Genomic DNA, 18,904 nt, shown 5'->3' on the forward strand with positions numbered 1-18,904 from the left:
ATCTTATGATTGTAAAAATTAGTTGACTGTATTTTGTCTTTGTAAGAACTTTTGATACCTGACATTGCTTATATATAGAACTTTATCGCGATCTCCTACACGTTATATACCTAAACGTTCGATCGTATAACGTCCATTCATGTCATCGTTATAGACCCTTTTCAAATTTGTAAGGTTAGCTTTTGTGCCACGCAGTTAGAACAACTAATGGCAGCTTGTCACTTGGTGGAAATAGCCTGTTCAAAACTAGTTTACTTACGCAATGTCATGGACAATATTGAGTCGCCTTCTTTTATATAAACACTTACATTAGACAAGTACTAGCGCGTTCAAGTAGGACCGCGTCTCCACTTGAAGCACGAAAGCTGCCGCTAGTACTTGTTCCAATATGCAGTGCAGAGAAGTACACTTGAGAATTATGAAAAGAGTCCATTGAGAGGCTAATTTTGAAGCTCTTGTACATGAACATTTCCGCTTGATATAACCTACCGTAATCGATCTCTCTCTCTCCCTCCACCTCTTTATCAGGCCGGGTTTGTCATGAACAGCAGAAGGAGGAGGGCCAATTTGACGTGGTTTCTTTTCAACGTCCATCTCACTGATCTCTCCAAGAAGTGCCACCCCACCGGTCCTTTCGAGCGCCTCAAAGAGTTTAGAAAATTTTTCCTCAACATAAGCCGACGTGGCTTCTGAAGATAGTGCCGTCAATGTTCAGCCATATTTGTTGGAAGGACTACAGGAACAACGAATCGTGAAACTTGACTGGTGTACGTGGTGCGGAACAATCTATACTGCCTGCCTCCACCTTTTCTCCCCAGTGATTGTGGGAAGCGTCATCGTGTATATGTTTTTTAATATTAACGTGATAGCATAATATTTTATTGACGTTCAGCGCTATTACTAGACAAGTTATAAAGCATTCTTTACAGTAGCTGTGAGCTATATCATGCTTCGATGTTTCTTTTTACCCTTTAAGTATGACCTAGCATAAATGCTCTGTGCGTCACTATACAAGTGTAAAGCCTTCCTTTACTGTAGCTGTGGGCTTTACCATGCTTTCGTGTCCCCAAATGTCGTAATAAAATCACGTACTGCGCACCATCTCTACGGTGTTCTATTGCGAAAACATTATGCACTTACCCGGTAAGATAACGTAAAGTGTAGAAACGCTCACCAGACTTCCCAACGCGTTAACAGATCACTGTTTTACCACCGGGCCATCGTACTACTCAGGAGGCCCCTAGCCGCGGTGTCACTAAAAACCCATGTATCTCCCCCCCTCCCTTTTTTCGATATAGAGGACTGTTAAACCGAGAATAAATAATGAACATGTCTCAAACAGACAAGGCCGTCGGCAAGTGCCCCACACCCGTTCAGACAAAAAAAATTCAGACTACTGCCCTGCTATGCCATTTATTTCCCCATTGCGCCTTCTTTCTACTACGCATTTCTCTTTTCTACTCGCGGGAACGTCTTCTAGTGAAACGTTTTGGTGAAGCTATCAAATTTCGGCGAGTTCTTATGCGCATAGTTTCTGAAGCTCATAAGGAAAAAAATCATGTGCTTGGCCACGAATTCTATTGTTTGCGATGTAGTACTTTTTTTTGTCTGCGGCGGCTGCATTTCCGATGGAGGCGGGAATGTTGTAGGCCCGTGTGCTCAGATTTGGGTGCACGTTTAAGAACCCCAGGTGGTCGAAATTTCCAGAGCCTTCCACTACGGCGTCTCTCATAACCATATGGTGGTTTTGGGACGTTAAACCCCAAATATCTATCAATCACTACTCTTTTGTCTTTCTTTCCTTGCAATGTTGCGTGACTGGACCAATGTTACCTAGAAAATTATCAGGCCTGCTCGCTCCCACTGTGACGTCACTCGTTTCGCCCGAACGAGTGCGCGTACGGGAGGCTGTGAATCCACTGCCACCATCGTCTCCCAGTAAAAATATTAAGCCTTCGCGGCGCGTTTTACTAGTTTAACAGCTTTATTCTGCCTTTTATATCAAAAAGGTTGCTGGTTTAAGTGAATTATTGCGCTTCAAACCATTTAGAAATTCACGTGTGAGTCATTTTTTTCACGAAAAGGTCAAAGATTGTACGCTATCGAACGTGTGGTCTATCCATAAAAGCAAAATTCTATGAACCAACAAACGGACAAAATAAATAAGGCGAATTTTAATCATTATTTATTCACACACTCGCAAACAAACACACTACGTAGAGCATGCAGAGAATCTGTTCTTACTCATCTGGAAAGCTTTGTACTCTCTTGAACATCTGTCTTCTTAGACACGTAGTTATTGAGCAGAGTTTGTGCTGCTGCCACAAGTCTGGTATTCAGCATATTATCAAGGTCATGAGCATTGCAACAGAAACACAAAAACAAAGTGTTTCACAAAAACAATGTTGCGATTGACACAAGAAGCAGCGTTTCCTCTTTTGCTTTGGGTACTCTCGCAGTGGTGCGTAGTTGGTGATATATTTTAGGTCTTGAGAAACGTATTATATTAGTATTGGTCTATATTAAACCATGTAGCCCCCTTGGGCGCTTCTACTTCACTGCCGATTTTTGTATCGGTATACTTTTGGTAGAAATCATAACTAAAAACCAATTAAGCAAGCGTTTTACTGTAAGTGTAGACACTCATCTAAATTTAAAACAAACAAATTATGCTAAGGTGCTGACCGCAATAAAGTGTTGTGAATACCGGAAAGAAAATACTATATGCACGAAACCGATGCACCATGTCATTTCTTCTATTTTTATCGACCAAGTTAATGAAAGTAGCACAAGTTCGTGGCGCTAATCGCCGATAGCAAAATGCTTGCCCACCCTGAAGTAAATACGCCTGTTTGAAGAGCGTACTGGCATGCGCGTTTAATATTTTAATGCCAGGGCTTACGCCAACAAGTCAGAAGCACACATGACACCTTTATTTTAGAGCAAGAACAGAACGTAGTCAAGATGGGGCAATCGGAACCAATTAGTAATATGTAGTACCGGCACACGTACCTTCAGGTCACCAAGAAAACGAATGTCGACGTCAGTTTGACGTACGACACAGTACCATTTCGTTCTTCGGTTGTCCTTAGGAAACGAGAACGCTCGCAACTTCGATCCCTTTGCAACGACAATTCGCCACGCAGCATCGCCCAACCGTTCAGACTTGCAGCCGTACAGATTGCGAATATCCAGTGCACAAAACACATCACATATTCATGCAGCAGATTACGGAGTGTGGACACAGAAAAAGACTGTCTTCTCACGTCACCAAGAAGCACACCAGCCCGCCGCGGAAACGTTCGTCTGGCCACGGCCGGACTCGACGCTCCTTCCGCACGCTCCTTACGGCCTTCTCAATACCGGCGCCGCGCATATATTTTTTTCTGACGCGTAGAGGGCAGCACCACTTCACAGTAAGCTCCGCCGGCTCCCCGCGTCGCCGACTGCGACTTTTCTTGACTGCGTTCGATGATTCGGGTAAACAATGCATCAGACACGCTCAGGCACGCTAACTGCACTAGCGTAGCCATGGTTTATTGTTGCGTGCCGCTGTGTAAGTCACAGCAAGGGAAGACACCGGGTGTGTCGTACCACCAATTTCCTAGCGATGAGGAACAGTGTTCGACGTGGAGGAAAAATGTTTCACGTGAAAACCTCGTCATCAATGACAAGTCCGCATCGACTGTAGTGTGCAGCAAACACTTCACGGAAAATGACTATGTTCCCGGATATCGCATATGGAAACTGCGTCCAGGAGCCGTGCCCACGGTCTTCGATCAGTATCCTTCGTATATGGTCCCGGCTACGAAGAGGCCGCGTAAAGAACCTGCAGCGCGTGGCCCCTCGGCCACCTCGGCTCCTCGACAGCCGAAAAACGGAAAGCGGAGTCATCGCCGTCTACCTACGGGAAGCTCAAGTCCACCTTACGACAAAATAAATATTGCTTTTTCTCTCTGAATGTTGTGCGCTGTAATGGATTACTGTTGCTTGTGACAACACGCGTGTGCGAAAATCCGGGAAAGCTGCCGGAATGGTTGCGACTGGGTAAGCGGTGCTCTCAGAAGTCGACTATACCATTTTAACCTCATCACATGCAACGACCGAGCTGTATTGTGTGGATAAAACGTTCATCTTCAAGAATTCAGGCGCCGCAATTGGTTCTGTTCCTCGTACTCAGCGCTGTTATGATGGCCATAGCGCTGTGGCGCGCACACTGCGCCCGTGAACGCGCTTGGAGGCGACGGAGTAACAGTGGTCTAGCAGCGCCACCCCGAACTTGCGGCGGCAGGCAGCAAAACGCCCCAATGCGAAGGCCGTAAGGGGAGCGCCGGAGAAGGAGTCGAGTCTGGCCGTGGTCTAGCTTGCCAATCTGTCTACCGAGCAACGAGATCAAGCTAGGCACGTCTGTGCAGTGAAAACACGCTGGTCACAACGGAGTGATGTCAGAGGCTGAGGCAGACACAGTGATCAGGCCTGAAGTTATCTAAATGGCATTAGACTGGATTCCAAGAGAAGCCAACCACGTGAGAGGGAGACAGAAAATTGGGGGGACAGATGAGATTAAGAAAGAAGTTTACGCGTAAGACGCGGCCGCAGAAAGTACAGGACAGGGTTGATTGGAGGAACATGCAGCGCGTATAGTCGGGCTGCTACTGTTGCCGATGCTGCTGGTCGATTCCACGAAAGACCGAAAAACGTGCTATACTTGATATCTCCTGGTTTGCTCGTATTTTTTATATTTTGAGAGTTGAAAAAGTTTATTTTAACCAGTTTGCGCAAGAAAATATAAGGATATAATGTACCCACACAAGAGTTGTTAATGCTGCTCGTGTCAGTGTTGATTCTTGTGCCCTCCTTTTTTATTTTTGCGTAATCGTTAAGAAGTATACTAGTATGCATTTCATTCGAAATGTCGTTTTTGAGGAGAACATTTATACTCTCAGTAAATAACGCACTAATGTTATTTCGCACAATCAGAAAAAGAAAAACAGCGTTATTGTATTTTTTGCCAAAAAATATATGGAAGTGAACATAAGAGTGAACACACTCTGAAAACGCAATGTTTGAAAATAAAGAAGTTTGTTCTCATCAAATTGAGCCAACATTTTTTTTTTCAGAATATAATAACACAGTTTACCGAGTACAATTTAAAAAACATTGAGCGAAATTGAGAGTGTGTTTTTTATATCGGTTTTCATGTTTAGAGCGAGAAAATTCACTCCTTTGAAAACTACTGGACAAATTAAAATGAAGAGAATAATTACTATTTTTGAGGTGCTATCAATGCTGAAAGTATGAACAAGCTATAACATTCACAGAAACAGAATCTGGCCCCCAAAAAACGAGCGACTTTTATAGAGATGGCGTTTTTTGATAATATTTAGAAATACCTAGGTTACCCAGAGCTTGATAAAATTATTTAAGCTATTTCTTCATTACTTCTATCTGTGCTAACCACAAACAATTTCTGATATATAGCTTGCGTCACTGTTAGCATGATCGCGAATTCCCGAAAACCCACTTTTCAAAAAATGGCCGTCGTGACCCGGCGATGCTTTTCAATTTTTCCTTGGTTCAAAAAAAAATGTTAGTTGAGAAAAAATTGTAATTTCAAGCTGTTAAATCACACGGGCATGGTATAAAAAGTACGAGGAAAATAGGAGATATCAAGTATACGACGTTTTTTTTTTTCATCTTCAGCGGAATCGGCCAGCTGGTGATGATGTTAATAATGCCTAGAGCTGAGACCATTAAAACTACGTACTGAAAGGGTTGAGCGGATAGTAAGGACATTGCGGTACAGAATTGATGGATAAAATATTCACTTGTATTATCAAGAAAACTGCTCGAACTAACGAACCCATTGCTTTCACTTGAGAATACTCTGAGTGATTAGATAAGTATCTGACTAATGTGCTGTGGTGGATAAGTGGCTAAGGTACTGAGCTGCTAACCCGATGATGGCGGTGGTCACATCCCAGTGGCGGTGGCCACATTTCGGGGGAGGTGAAATGGCTAGCTATGGGATTTTTAAACATGGTTTGATTTTCAATCAAACCAAAAAACTATTAAATTTGTTTGCATGTTTTGTATTTGGTTTGCGGAAAACAGTTCTCGCTCAAAACTAACGCACAACGAGCTATTCAGCGCGTTAAAAATGAGACGGGCGTTTCGATCGTAATGTTTCTTTTATTTCTTAGATTATAACAACGGAAAGCAACCAGCGCTTGCTACTTGTCGTTGCATCCGTCTAACGAAACGAACGACTTAGCAAATATAAGATAGCTCAGTGCGTTTTGCTTGCCGTGGCTTCCATCTACCGAAACAAAAAAATTATCCTACTCAAAACGAAGTCCAACGCCATAGTACCTGAGAGAAAGAGACTTAAAAAATCAAGTGATTTCCCACAGAAACGGCGAATCGCAGACAGATTAGCCACACGTGCTGTGCAGCCCTGTGCTGGGAGAAGGCGACTATTATGGCGATTGCCTCTTCCATGAAGACTTGCTTGTACACTGACGCCATTTGCACGGCTACGTTGGCGATTGATTCAAGTGTGTTCAAATAGTCCCTCCTGCGCACGGTGCCCAATCCTTCGAAACACATTTCGATGTCTTGCGACATGTACCTGGACAGGAAAAGCTGGGCAACCGCCTTCTCTAGCATCCTGGCAAAGTCGACTAGCCTGGAGTCGTTATCCAGCTTGGTACTGCGTAGCATCCCTTTCGTCCAGCTGAACATGGCCGCCATCGAGTTCATTGGCATCTCCAGACTAGTCATGTAGCAGCGGAACTGCTTCGTTATGGTGCGTTTGGCGACGTTTGCAAACATGGTCAGATCGTCGGGGCAGGAGAGGCTGCTGATCATCAGGTCGATCAAGCTGAAACCCTGAGCCACAAACCAGGACCGGATTTTGCCGTAGTACGTCTTGCAGACCAACACGAAGACGCGTTTCGTGTGCAATGACCTGGGTAGCAGGATAAGTTGTTGGTAAGTCCTATAGAAAACTTAAGATATTCACTCTTCACAAATTATTGCATACACGTCTGCTTGAAGCAAGAGGAGTTGATGAAGGCCTGGCTTTTTTTTTTTACCAGACACCACCCAATGAGACTATCAGACAATGAAGCATTAACGTGAAGAAATTGAAGTGGATGAACGGACAAGTTGCTGACGGTAGGAACCAAACCTAGAACCTTCGGATAACGTCTCTGTTGTTCTACGAATTCATCTAAAGCGTCGGGCGTGTTCCTGTCCTGCCACCCACCTTTCAAAAATATGCCATCTCGAGTATCAGGCCAGCACAGTTCTTTGAAGAGAGCAAGCTTGTGCCACTTCTATGCAACAAAATCTCAGCACCAGATGACCAACAGAGGACAAGAGGTGGCATCTCGTTGGCCAGGTTGCGCTACAAAACGTGTGATCGATGTAAAAACTTCAATACCCTTTAGTTGACTACCACTTCAGCATGCACAATAACGAAGCGAATAATGAGCTAGTGCTAAAAAAAATTTGGCAGATCCCACGTGCCTCATAATCGACGTTATGCTAAGCATGCGGAGGGAAGGTGACCGTGTTGCGATTTTTTTATTGAGCAACACGTCATGAAATGGCGTTAATTATATTTCCAATTTTGCACGCACAGACATATGTTGAAGAGTTGCAGATGTTTATATAACCAGTTGTTTGCACTTGCGCAACGATGCCAACTGTAACATGCGTATTGGCAACACCAGAAGCTCATATGAAGCGCTGATGCTCGCGAGGATGCTGGCCCTGGATATTGTACATAAACAAGCTTCAGGGCATGGCAACTAATCACGATTGGCATTAACCTGACGTGGCGGCTGTATCAAATGAGTACATATGTAATGTTTATAAAATTGGGTAGGCAGCACTGCAACCACTAAAGACGTTTCACGAAGATTAGTAACTATTTGAAAAGTCGTTCCGAGACCTGGTGTAGCTGTGTGGTAAAATGCTCAATGCCACGCAGAATGCTTGGGTTCGATTCCAGCTGGGACCCTGACAATTATTCTTTGCATTCGACGGGTCGACGCTACCAATGTCGGGTATTAACGCTCGTGCGTTAAAATTTCCAATGTGTGTTGTCATCGTTCCTGGGTGGATACTAAGTGTCAATCACCTGTGTCACATACCCACATACCAGCGGCACATACCTGACTATGGGTATGTGCCACTGTCAGGTGGTATGTGTTGACGACGTATGTGATGGGATTGTGACGAGCGCGTCATATTTGTCGAACCACCTTACCCTCCCAGGCTAATTTTGGTTCACGCCAAGTTAAGGGGGTGACCACGAGAGCACCCAAACGTAAGTGGCTGGCTAGCTAGCCAGCCAGCCACTAGATAGATAGATAGATAGATAGATAGATAGATAGATAGATAGATAGATAGATAGATAGATAGATAGATAGATAGATAGATAGATAGATAGATAGATAGATAGATAGATAGATAGATAGGCAGACAGACAGACAGACAGACAGACAGACAGACAGACAGCTAGCTAGCTAGCTAGCTAGCTAGCTAGATAGATAGATAGATAGATAGATAGATAGATAGATAGATAGATAGATAGATAGATAGATAGATAGATAGATAGATAGATAGATAGATAGATAGATAGATAGATAGATAGATAGATAGATAGATAGATAGATAGATAGATAGATAGAGCTCAAAGTCGCCGAAGTTCGCTAAAGATGCTTCGCATTTAAAAAGATTGAAGAAAGCATTGGTACTGTACCTGTCCAGGTGCTGGTCCCCGAACGCACGGCAAGCGACAACGATAGTCTTGCCCCACTGCTTGAGCAGTGGTTGCGCGTTGGCGCTGATGATGGGCTTGCGGAAGAGGGTGCCGCCCAGAGCGTCGCGGATAACCGAGTTGAGAAACTGCAACATGCGTTTCATCTGGTACTTCTCCAGTACGCCGCGCACCGCTATAATGGTGGTGCGCTTGTTGCCACAGCTAAAGCGCCACAAGGCATCGCGGGCCTGCAGCTTTGCTATGTTATCCATCTCGTTCTTGTTGGAGAAGAAGAGGTCGCGTACCTGCGCAGGATGTACGAGTGAAATAGTTCGCGTGCTTTATCCACGCTGCACGCAAGCCGCTTTTCAATTATGATGGTGTACTTTAACAATACAGTAGGATTAATGCCACATGTTTGCTTGCACGAGAGATACAGTGTACTCTACCAGAGAGGCAATTTCTAAATTAGGTACCACTGGAGCTTACGTAAAGCTCTAACGATAAGTGCAAGCTTGCGGTGGCGTAAGACGTAGAGCTGGGGGGCAGGGAAGTACTGAACCCCTCTTGTGCTCAGATAGAAGAGAGGGGAGATGCTGGTTGCCAACATGATGTGTCTGAATGGCTTCACAGTGGGCCATAGCAAACTTAACATTTTTCATCGCATTTATACTTTGTAGCGTGTACCCGGGTTCAATACCTCTCAGCTCTGTGAAACTACTGAAATCAACTAGCACTCAATCTGTTACAGATAATACTGAACAGAATACCTGCCACGGCAAATTTGTCCCCCCTTTTAATTTTTTTTATGAATTTTCGCCCATGCAGGCTTGAGTGTTGATTTGTAAGTGGGTGAAAATTACAATAGCCTTGTCAAAGACACATATAAAAGTATTCGGGCTACTCTGCACGCACTGCGCTCGTCCATTAACAGGTTTTTGCAGCTCACAAAGGGGTATGATGAACACAGTTTAGGAGATGCCAGCAGCGAAATAGGCCAGTGGTTTCTCAAGGACCTTTTAGAGCTTGGAAGTGAAGATTAATTGCTAAGAAAGAATCAGCACAAACCTAGCTCACCAACTAGATTATGCAGAGAAACCCTGCAACACTTTTTGAAGTGGCCTTGCAATGAATTCATTGAAAGAGCTTATTGCCTCACAAAATAACCGCCGAAAACATTTTTAGTATCTGTACAGTACGAGTGGAGTCACTAAGATTTGTCGCACGCTGCAATTGCATTCTCTCTTTTGTCGTCCCAACGAAAATGCGGGAAGCTAAGCAAAGCGGGACGGCACGGAGAAAGAAAATACGTCAGGCACGCCTCGTAATATTCAGCACTTTTTCATAGTTTTTTTTTTCGACTACGTGATTTTTCAGTGCAATCACGCGTGCTCGCTTGAACAAGTCACGGCCTCCCACGATGGCCCAAGTAACGACAGAGCGTGGGAAGCTCAAATCAAGCAATGGCTGATGCAATGGCTAAGACAATAAAGGTTTTAGCTTGTATCGTCCTTTTTCGACAGAAGCGAATTTCTTAGCTGACTTTGATAATTTATCATGAATTCCAGGCCGTGTGCTGCGCTATATTGAGCCTCTGCTACCGTTCGGCAGCATTTTCTGATGATGTTCCAAATTGTTGCAGGGCCCCTTTACGTCTATGTGTCACTCTTTCCTGCCTCGTTAGTGAAGTTTCTTCTTAATTATGCAGCGATGGCGCCACAAATGCGTTGTTTCTTCGTGTGCAATTGCGTAACATTTTTTTAAAACTCGAGCGTGCTTAGTAAGCACTTACTTCTCGGACAATCTTGAACATAACGGAAAGCTAATCTGTGTTGAACTTTGCAGTGTCCAACTAAGACACACATAAAAAAACGTTGCAGGCAGGCGCTCCAATTAATAGGATCATGCTTGTCTCGTCTCCTTGTCTCCAGTTACGAAGACGAGACGCCAACACGGTCCCGAAGGCGCCACTGCTCCGAACTCCGCCGACACGGCCACCAGCCGTTTGGTAGCGCGTGTTACTCAGCTCGCGACTGCTTCTGCGCAAAGCTGATAGGCGAACGGGTGAGACGACGGTGAGTTAAGGCAAGGTTTATGTTCAGCAAAAAAATAGAGGTGTCACGAATTCAGCACTGGGGCCGACAGCTTAGAGACTCGAAGAGCCGCGCTCTCTTCTTTGACACATAGGTCTACTGCTGGCGACGCGCCGAAGGGCTTTTTTTATAGGCACCGGGTGAATCCTTTGAGTAACCAAATGTCCAACCAGAAGCGCCGCTGCCGTGATGTCGGAATCCTCTAATGGGGCCCGCCGCTACACGTGGTGGCACCAAGGACGAGGGATATTGCCACGCATTGCGTAAGACTCGCCAGACACGAAGGCGCCGATTGCTGCGCGCGGTTGCAGTCAACACTCTAAGCCAAAAATGGCCAAAATGGGAGCAACGGCTGTTTTTACTCCTTCAGACCGACTGTTACTCTCCGAAAAGACCAAGCGGAACAAGATGGCCGACTTGTTCGAGAATGGGGGAGCAACTGTATTCATCTTAAGTTTGTATGGGAGCAACGGAAGGAGGAACCGCTGTAAATGCTCTCGTCACGCAACGGTTACTCCCCGGCAGGGCACCGCACACAAATATGCATGCCGCCCGCATTGATATTCATGGGCCAGATTATTGTTTGTTCTGTGTGTCAAACTTCACCAAACCAAAACAGTGATTTATTTTAGCATCCGTAGATAATAAGATAGCAGTGCTGGCTGAACACAGAAGGCGTGAGAATACAGTACGGCAAATACCTAACACACGCAGCAGCAGAATGGAGAGTTGGCACGTCAAAGTGGACCGAACGCCGAAACACGTGCAAAACAACGATAAAAAAATCTAGACACGCCGTTCGTCCGCGAAGTAAGGGCGTCAAAGTCGATCAAGCACCGAAACACGTGCATAAGGAGCCCCTCCCCCCCCCCGCCCAGATATATCGGAGAAAAAAAAAAGCGGACCAGACGCGCTTCTCATCAGCCACACACTTAGTAGTACGTTTCACCGTGTAGTTTGAGGGCAGAATGACAAATCTGCGCCATCGGCGCCCGCACGACAAGTGCGGCGCTAGTGTAGCAAACGATGTAAGTTACAAAGTAATTTTTATTGAGTGTTTATGTTGACTAGCACTAAATAAAAATTACACTCAACTTTTTATATTTATTTATGAGTTTTAGTGTACCTCAGTTCTTTTTATAATTGTATTAGGAGAACACACTGAAATTATTGCGCTGACGCCTGTGCTGCCTCTGCTCGACGTTTTTTTTTTTTTTTTCGGCGCAACTAGGTTCGCGTTCGCACTACTCACTCATTTTCATAAGGTCTGTGGTTGGCGAGCACATGGACGTGCGAGCTTGTGAGCTATGTTTTGATCGTGTGTGTGTGTCGCAGATTTGCGTTTCTACTTATTCGTGATGAAGGTTAGTGTATATTTATCTTTATGGAGCGCGAAGTAGTTGTGGATTTTGCTGCTGGGTGGACAAACACATCGTAAACACGTCTTCAGCTATCTGCAAGCCTGTTCGCTCGTCAGACAAAGGACTGTGCATGCATCAGCGTGCAGGTGAGTGGCATTTCCAGCAACATTTAATGCTCTTACAATACATTGTTGAGTGGTTGCGTTATTGAAAGAGAAATGATTTGCTCTTATTCACCGTATCCATTGCTAGCCGTATCGGACTAAATTACCTCTATTACCGCCTGCATACCCTCTTGCTTCCCCTGTCACCACTGCAGTGCCAGTGTACTTTTGCAGTTAAAAGTTCATTTCCGCAACACTACCTCGCTTGAAAAAACATTGGGGCGGGGTTGTAGCTGCATTCATACTGGCACTTTTCTACCATTGGCTTTATGTAATGTTAACGGCTGAGTGTTGGGGCCTTGGGCCGCATTTTTTAGAGATGTAAAGTGTATGTAAATCAGTAAGTGAACAAATCATTGTCACATCACTTCACTGGCATATCCAGGCGGTTGCGCACAGAATTTTTTTAGGCCGGGCGTAGGGAGCCCAAATTGACGACCATATTCACTTGCCCGGCCTATTCAGATAAGCGGACCCCCCCCCCCCCTCCCCGCACGCCTAAAAAAAAAAATCTGCCCACATCACTGCGTCACTTGCTTCACCTCTGCGCTGAACGTACTATTTTATAAGCGCACCATCAAGCGAGCAGTTTACATATTGACAGAACAATTGGAGGAGGAATGACCCAAATCTTTCAGATTTCTTTAGTGATGCAAAACCTTAGCAAAACTGAATATTGTAAAAGACAATCATAAATGCTGTATGTTCTCGTTAGCGCTGTCATTATTCTGCATCATGAAATCTTTATGCGCTGTGAAAACTTGGCATGCCGTTGAAGTCACATATCGACGTTAATACCAATCGACGAAAATTTCGACAACCTCAATAACGCCGTTTGGAGTTTGCCGCATGCACATAATTAGGCTTATTCCCACTTGGCTGTTCTTAACCTGACTTCACTGCTACCAAATGAAACAATATTTGATGCATGTCTTTTACTTTTTTTCAGGGATATGACACAAATATTTATACTGCAGATAAAGATGCTCCCAACGATGCTAAAGTACAGAAAGCAAGTGAATTTTGGTAAGTGCAGACTTTTTGTACTACGTATATGAAAGCATCGCTTTTTAGGGGCAAACTGTGCATGTGTTGGCCAGAGAATAGTTCATTATGCCACATGGTTACTCTGGCACTGACAATTCGACATGGCTCCGCTGGCCCGTGTGTGTGCTCACACTATTACCGTTAAGATAAAATGTTTATGTTTTCATTGCAGGGATTGCTGTTTGTACTAAAAAGCCAACTGCCAAGATTTGTTTACGCTGGTACTCCTAAAAGTATGCTTTCCCTATTTACTTGGATTTTGGCTTGCACAAGGCATAACACTTGGGCCTAGATTCACATAGCTGTCCATGCGCAGGCCTTCATAACAGCGTTTCTTGACTTGCCTTTACCCTGTTTTCTGCAGATGTTTCGTGGGTTTAAAAGTGCCACAGCATGTTGACCTCCCCCACTCTGAAATATTCGCGTTCAAAGTTCCGCAAGAGTGGGCTTAACTTTCTTGTGCACCTCTTTGCTAGTCCAAGATACTGAAGTGTTATGCTCTTACTAGAGGTGGCAGTGTTTCTAATGTTTGTATTTCCATCACATTGACCAAGTATGAGATCTTGGCTTGACTGGTAGCACATCCTCAACAAATGTCTTTGTGGCACATGTATAAGGCAGTACAAAATAAATAGGCAGACATTCACACCGGGAGCCAACTTCTAATAATGCTTTTTTTTTTGGAAACCATGGTGTGCTTATTCCAATTTGTCTAACAAGCAGTAACCTGTTTGGCTGTGAACCAACAAGACGTTGAACTAATAAAAGCTTCACATCTTGTTGTTCTCAAATATATATGTATTGGCAAGCTATCTGTGACACTGTCAAACAAAGAATCAGAATATCTGTGCATGCCTTAAGATATATTGCTTCGTTTACATATCTCGTGGCTGTGACTCGTCAACCGAGTGAACAAATGCACCCTAGTTTTCTAAATTTCAAGCATTTTTTGAAGGTAGCATGGTCTACATTTATTTGTCTATAGTTTTGTCCAGCGGTTTGCGTCAGGTACAAAGAAATATACTGAAGATTATCATGTAGCCTCTGCAAATGGTTGCTTTCAAGCAGGCTTTGCATGCTTGGCTTGTGCCTACAGGTATTGCACAATTCAAGACGCAGCAGCGTATGATAGAACAGTAGAATCGAGAGCAACTATGTGCACGAGCTAAATAAGTATTTTAACATGAGCGAACAGTACGTGTTATTTGCCACACACATGGCCTCATTTAGAATGCCCATTGGTGAATGGGCTCATAGAAATGTCACTTGGCTGTGTATAGCAAACAAGTTAACTGAACCTAAGGGTATCTTTAACTACTACAAATATGCCCTGTTGAGGTGCTGCACATTTTCTTCCAGAATATTGCTGTCTGAGACATCATGTGAAGAGCGTCTACCACATCAGCATTTATATGGCTTGCCAAGTAACGTTTGGCCGAACCTTCCTTTTTTTCACATTTCGTTTTGCAGTAGACATCCTAGAATGTAAGCGCTGCTGCAGTGTGTGTGACTCATTGTAATGAATTGATTCTGGCATGTTTAACCTCACACTTCTATTTTTTTTTTTTGCAGCAATGAGATGCTTCACATATGCCTGCGGTGACGTTCTGCTGCGCTAGCCTGATGGAAACACCAGCTGCGAAACTTGAGTTCTTCAGAATTGGAGAAGTTGCCCTTCTCTCACCAATGATGACACAGACTGCCCTATGCTAGAAATTCAAGATTGTTTTTCCACGGATGACGCAGAAAACCTTTGATGTATTATGGTGTTTGTTTAGTGCTGGCTGTGGTGTGGCGAAGTCTACTTTTACGTGTGGTCACACGTCGCCCCATAAGAAGAACAATAAAGCATTTATTTTCCTTTCAATATTGTCCACTTTTTGTGTTAGAAGCACCCAAGCAGTGCTCTTCCAAGGAGCTCTCGCCATGTGTTAAGCGTGTGACAAGCATACTCGAGATAAATACTCATTTCCCCAAGGAGTAACTGGAAGCATGTGCAGTTGGTTTTCAGAGAGTAACTGCGAACACGTGGGAGGAACGGTAAAGAGTAACTGTTGCTCTTAGAAGAGCAACTGGTGGGAGTAATGGTTGGTCGGCAGGGAGCAACTGGTGGGAGTAACTGTTGGTCTGCAGGGAGGAACTGGAGAGAGTAACTGTTCATCCCCCGAAGGAGGAACTGAAAGGAGAGCAACGGTTCCTCCCTCTGCAGTTACTCCTTTTAGGAGAGTAATGGGAGTGGCAATGCAATGCTCCCTGAAAAGAGCAACCCCTATACCCCTGTTGCTCCGTTTTGGCTTAGAGTGAAGGAAGAGTGACATTCCCACACATTGCGTAAGATTCGCCAGGCTGGAAAGCGCCGATAGCTTCAACGGGCTCGCGAGCTGAGGGAGCTCGCGGTGCGTTGCGTGACAGACCGGCACCACCGCTTCATGACGTCGTTGAGTTGATCGCGTCAGGCGGGCTCGATTGCTGGCCTTGACACAGATTGCCTTTTGCAGAAGCATTGACATTCGGTGTGAACTCGCAGGCGTAACAGTCTCTAACTGCATCGAAGGACTACAAACAGTCTCAAATTTCCCCTTTATTCTCAAGCAAACAGACACACATACAGGACGGAGACGCATACACAACACCTCCTCTCGGGTGAAATGAAAATAATGAAACTGAAGCTTCAATGACATCACAAGACCCTGCCCTAACTCTTTTAGCTCTTCGTTAGTAGAGCCGTCTGCAAAAAACGTGCGAAACTGTGCAAGCCGCCGCTGGCAATCCCTTGCAAAGCACGCGCCCACATACCTTCAGTTCCGTCTCGACGAAAGGCTTAAGCTTCTCACGGGCCTGCTCCCAGATGCTGCTCGACGTCTCGTCGCCCAGCGGCTCCACGATGGAGCTGCACTGGAGACGACCCATGGCCTTGGCACAGTGGAACGAACTCGCTGGTAAGACACGATCGTAGCGGTGAACCAAGATGTGCTTTTCGAAGAAGACCAGCAGCTCCTGCTTCGCGAGCTTCGAGCCACGCGCAGATGTTGATGATGATACTGATGAACTCGCACATGAAACACGACGCGCGCGCGTGCTCTCCCCTTTGTTTTTTTCTGTTTCTATAGCTGTTTTTTATTTAGTTGTAGCGTAAGAACATGGAAGGGTCGGTTAAATTATAGCCACCTATTCCAACTACAACAATAATGAAGACGCACAAAAACATGTGTAATCAAGAAACAATAAAGCCACAAGGAAAGAAAATTAAAGCGGCGTCTATCTGTAGGGGTGCCAAGCTTGAAGAAATTACGGAGCTGGGCAACCTTCTTTGTTGCTCTTAATTCGGTTTTCTGTTTATTTTCGCTATTATTATTTATATTCATTTATTCATCTCTCTTTATCTCTTTTTCTATCTCATTCTGTCTATTTTTTATCCATTTCGTTTTCTTTCTCTTTCTATTTTATGACGGCTTTCTTCATTTTTTTTCATCTTTAAGTCATTTTTCTCTTTGTTACACTAAGTGATCATCACCAAGGCACTCAAAGTACGAGAGGACAGATACTTCTCCTTGGCGTGAGCACAAGCCACTATGCTACACATTAAGCGTTGCGCCAACCGACGACGGCAACACGACAGCAGACGACGCCCCCCTTAAGGGCTCCCTCCGCACATTAAAAAGCTTAAGCCGTGTCAACGCCGAGCGCACCACTGCTCCTTCGCACCCCATAAGGGTTGCGAAGCAGCTTCGGGAAGATGGTCTATAGTTTTTTTACGCTGTGACCTATACATAACAGGGCCACTAATGCGTGTGGAGCTCGCACAGAGACAGTTGTAGTACATCAGAGTATGAATCCTTGAAACAGTGGCACACACTGCCAATGTGGGACTGGCCAAGAGCTACCACATGAGTTAAGAAGCCCTTCCCAGTGCCTTTCCTTGTGGTGGCGTTGCCGATTGACCGCCGTCATGGAGCAAGAAATATTCGTTCCTCCATGATAGCGGTGCACAGGTGAGGCTCTCTCAGACTCGTCATCATCGTCATCATCACCGTTTCTCATGCACTGAGAAAGGCCGTGCTTTGATTTGTGCGCGTGCACTCGTAACACAGAAGAAGAGAAAGAGAAACGCTCACTCGGAGGCTTTGGAACGTTGTTAAAAGCGTTCATTGAATATTCTTCAGCTTTCGTGCATCCAACTCCTCGACATCGACGCTGCGCTGAAGCATGGTTCGTCACTTGGTTTCCGCGCTTCTACTGGCGTTCATCGACATGCAAGGTGGCATTTTTCAATGTTACGTTCACGCTTTCTCCCGTGGATCGCAGTTAACTGTAATGGGGATAGCATCAAGTCGTACGCCAAAATACTCCGCAGCTGCGTGAGAAACAGGTTAAGGGCAACCAGCCGTGCCAGACACAATCTGGCACAGTTAATACTCGAGGGCCCGCGGCACCACTAAAATGGCAAAACAAAAAGATGGGGGAGGGGGCAAGGGTTCGTTGCATGCCCCCCCCCCCGTCCCTATTCTGTCAATGTATGGAGCGAACTTTGCACCTTGCACCACCTCCCTCCTTCCGAGTCGCAGCATCCCCCTCCCTACTATTACGGTGTATGGTGCTCACAATGCACCCCCCTCTTTCTCCCTCCGCCCCCCCCCCCCGCGGGTGCACGCCCATGCCAAGCCCGCAACGAACGTGCGTACAAACCTTCTAGCCGAAACATGAGAGGTCATCACACGGTAACTATATAGAAGACCAACGAGCACTGGTCGCAAGGGCCCGGGAAGCGATTGCAGTCAGAGGATTTTGAGAATGATGGACCCTCCCAAATAGGATGACCCTAAGCAAACAATCTCGCGAATAGTGTTTCGGAACGTTATTCATCATCGAGGTACCTACCTCAACACGAAAAAAAATCCACTAAAACAAGGACAAAGGAAAAAGTGAGACAGAAGCTGAGACAGTCGACACAGAGGTGAGAGCCGCCTATGTTTTTGCTTTGTCTGCTTCTGCCACTCAGCTTTAACTGTTATTGGCGGCTCCTATTCGCTGTTCTTTTTGTTGCATTTTTTTACTCACCTTTGAATGTTGTTGCCGTTTTCTGGTTGAAATTTTGGCTTCATAGGTACAGCTACTACTGCTTAAGAGAAGAAAAATGTTTTTTGTTGTTGTTGTTGTTTGCTTATGCGCAGCATACTTTGCCTGCCATCTATACTGATGTGCCGCTTAGATAAAAAAAACAATACTTTTCATTCCCTTTCTGTTCAAGTAAAACCATTGTGATCACCTTAAAATTTGCAAACATCTTCGTTAAATTTTTTTTATTCGTTTTTCATTTTTCTAGCAGTTCCTAATTTGTAATTCATTAAATATGCGTTCAACCACCTAAATCACATCGCGGTCTTTCGACGCAATGTATATAGACATGATTTCCTGCTAACTCTTACTTCTTGACATCATCATGAAGGTCACGATCCTTGCTGCTTC

The 18,904-nt window shown here is 44.9% G+C and overlaps 2 protein-coding genes across 2 annotated transcripts in view; one reads left to right on the top strand and one right to left on the bottom strand.

The window, feature by feature from the left end:
* Nucleotides 1-6,387: 6,387 nt before the first annotated feature.
* Nucleotides 6,388-16,348, bottom strand: LOC142766009 (isocitrate dehydrogenase [NADP] cytoplasmic-like). The gene is made up of 3 exons (XM_075867821.1): nucleotides 16,235-16,348; nucleotides 8,774-9,078; nucleotides 6,388-6,970 (listed from the first exon to the last, which is right to left on the bottom strand). Exons 1-3 carry the CDS (start codon nucleotides 16,346-16,348, stop codon nucleotides 6,388-6,390), a joined length of 1,002 nt encoding a protein of 333 aa, XP_075723936.1.
* Nucleotides 16,349-17,548: 1,200 nt separating this feature from the next.
* LOC142764906 (protein Skeletor, isoforms B/C-like) overlaps nucleotides 17,549-18,904 on the top strand; it is a 56,428-nt gene continuing 55,072 nt past the window's right edge. The window contains exon 1 of the mRNA XM_075865446.1: nucleotides 17,549-17,696. Coding sequence (XP_075721561.1) covers nucleotides 17,645-17,696 — 52 coding nt within the window. The 5' untranslated portion in view covers nucleotides 17,549-17,644. The remainder of the gene's footprint in view (nucleotides 17,697-18,904) is intronic.

Source organism: Rhipicephalus microplus, chromosome 6, assembly GCF_043290135.1.
Source record: "Rhipicephalus microplus isolate Deutch F79 chromosome 6, USDA_Rmic, whole genome shotgun sequence".
NCBI classification, from domain to species: domain Eukaryota; kingdom Metazoa; phylum Arthropoda; class Arachnida; order Ixodida; family Ixodidae; genus Rhipicephalus; species Rhipicephalus microplus.

Excerpts from the sequence above, each read along its gene's own strand:
- LOC142766009 (XM_075867821.1), bottom strand. The coding sequence starts at position 16,348 with ATGGGTCGTCTCCAGTGCAGCTCCATCGTGGAGCCGCTGGGCGACGAG. Across the intron at positions 9,079-16,234 it reads TCGTCGAGACGGAACTGAAG|GTACGCGACCTCTTCTTCTC; the intron begins GTATGTGGGCGC and ends CATCCTGCGCAG. Across the intron at positions 6,971-8,773 it reads GGGGACCAGCACCTGGACAG|GTCATTGCACACGAAACGCG; the intron begins GTACAGTACCAA and ends CCTGCTACCCAG.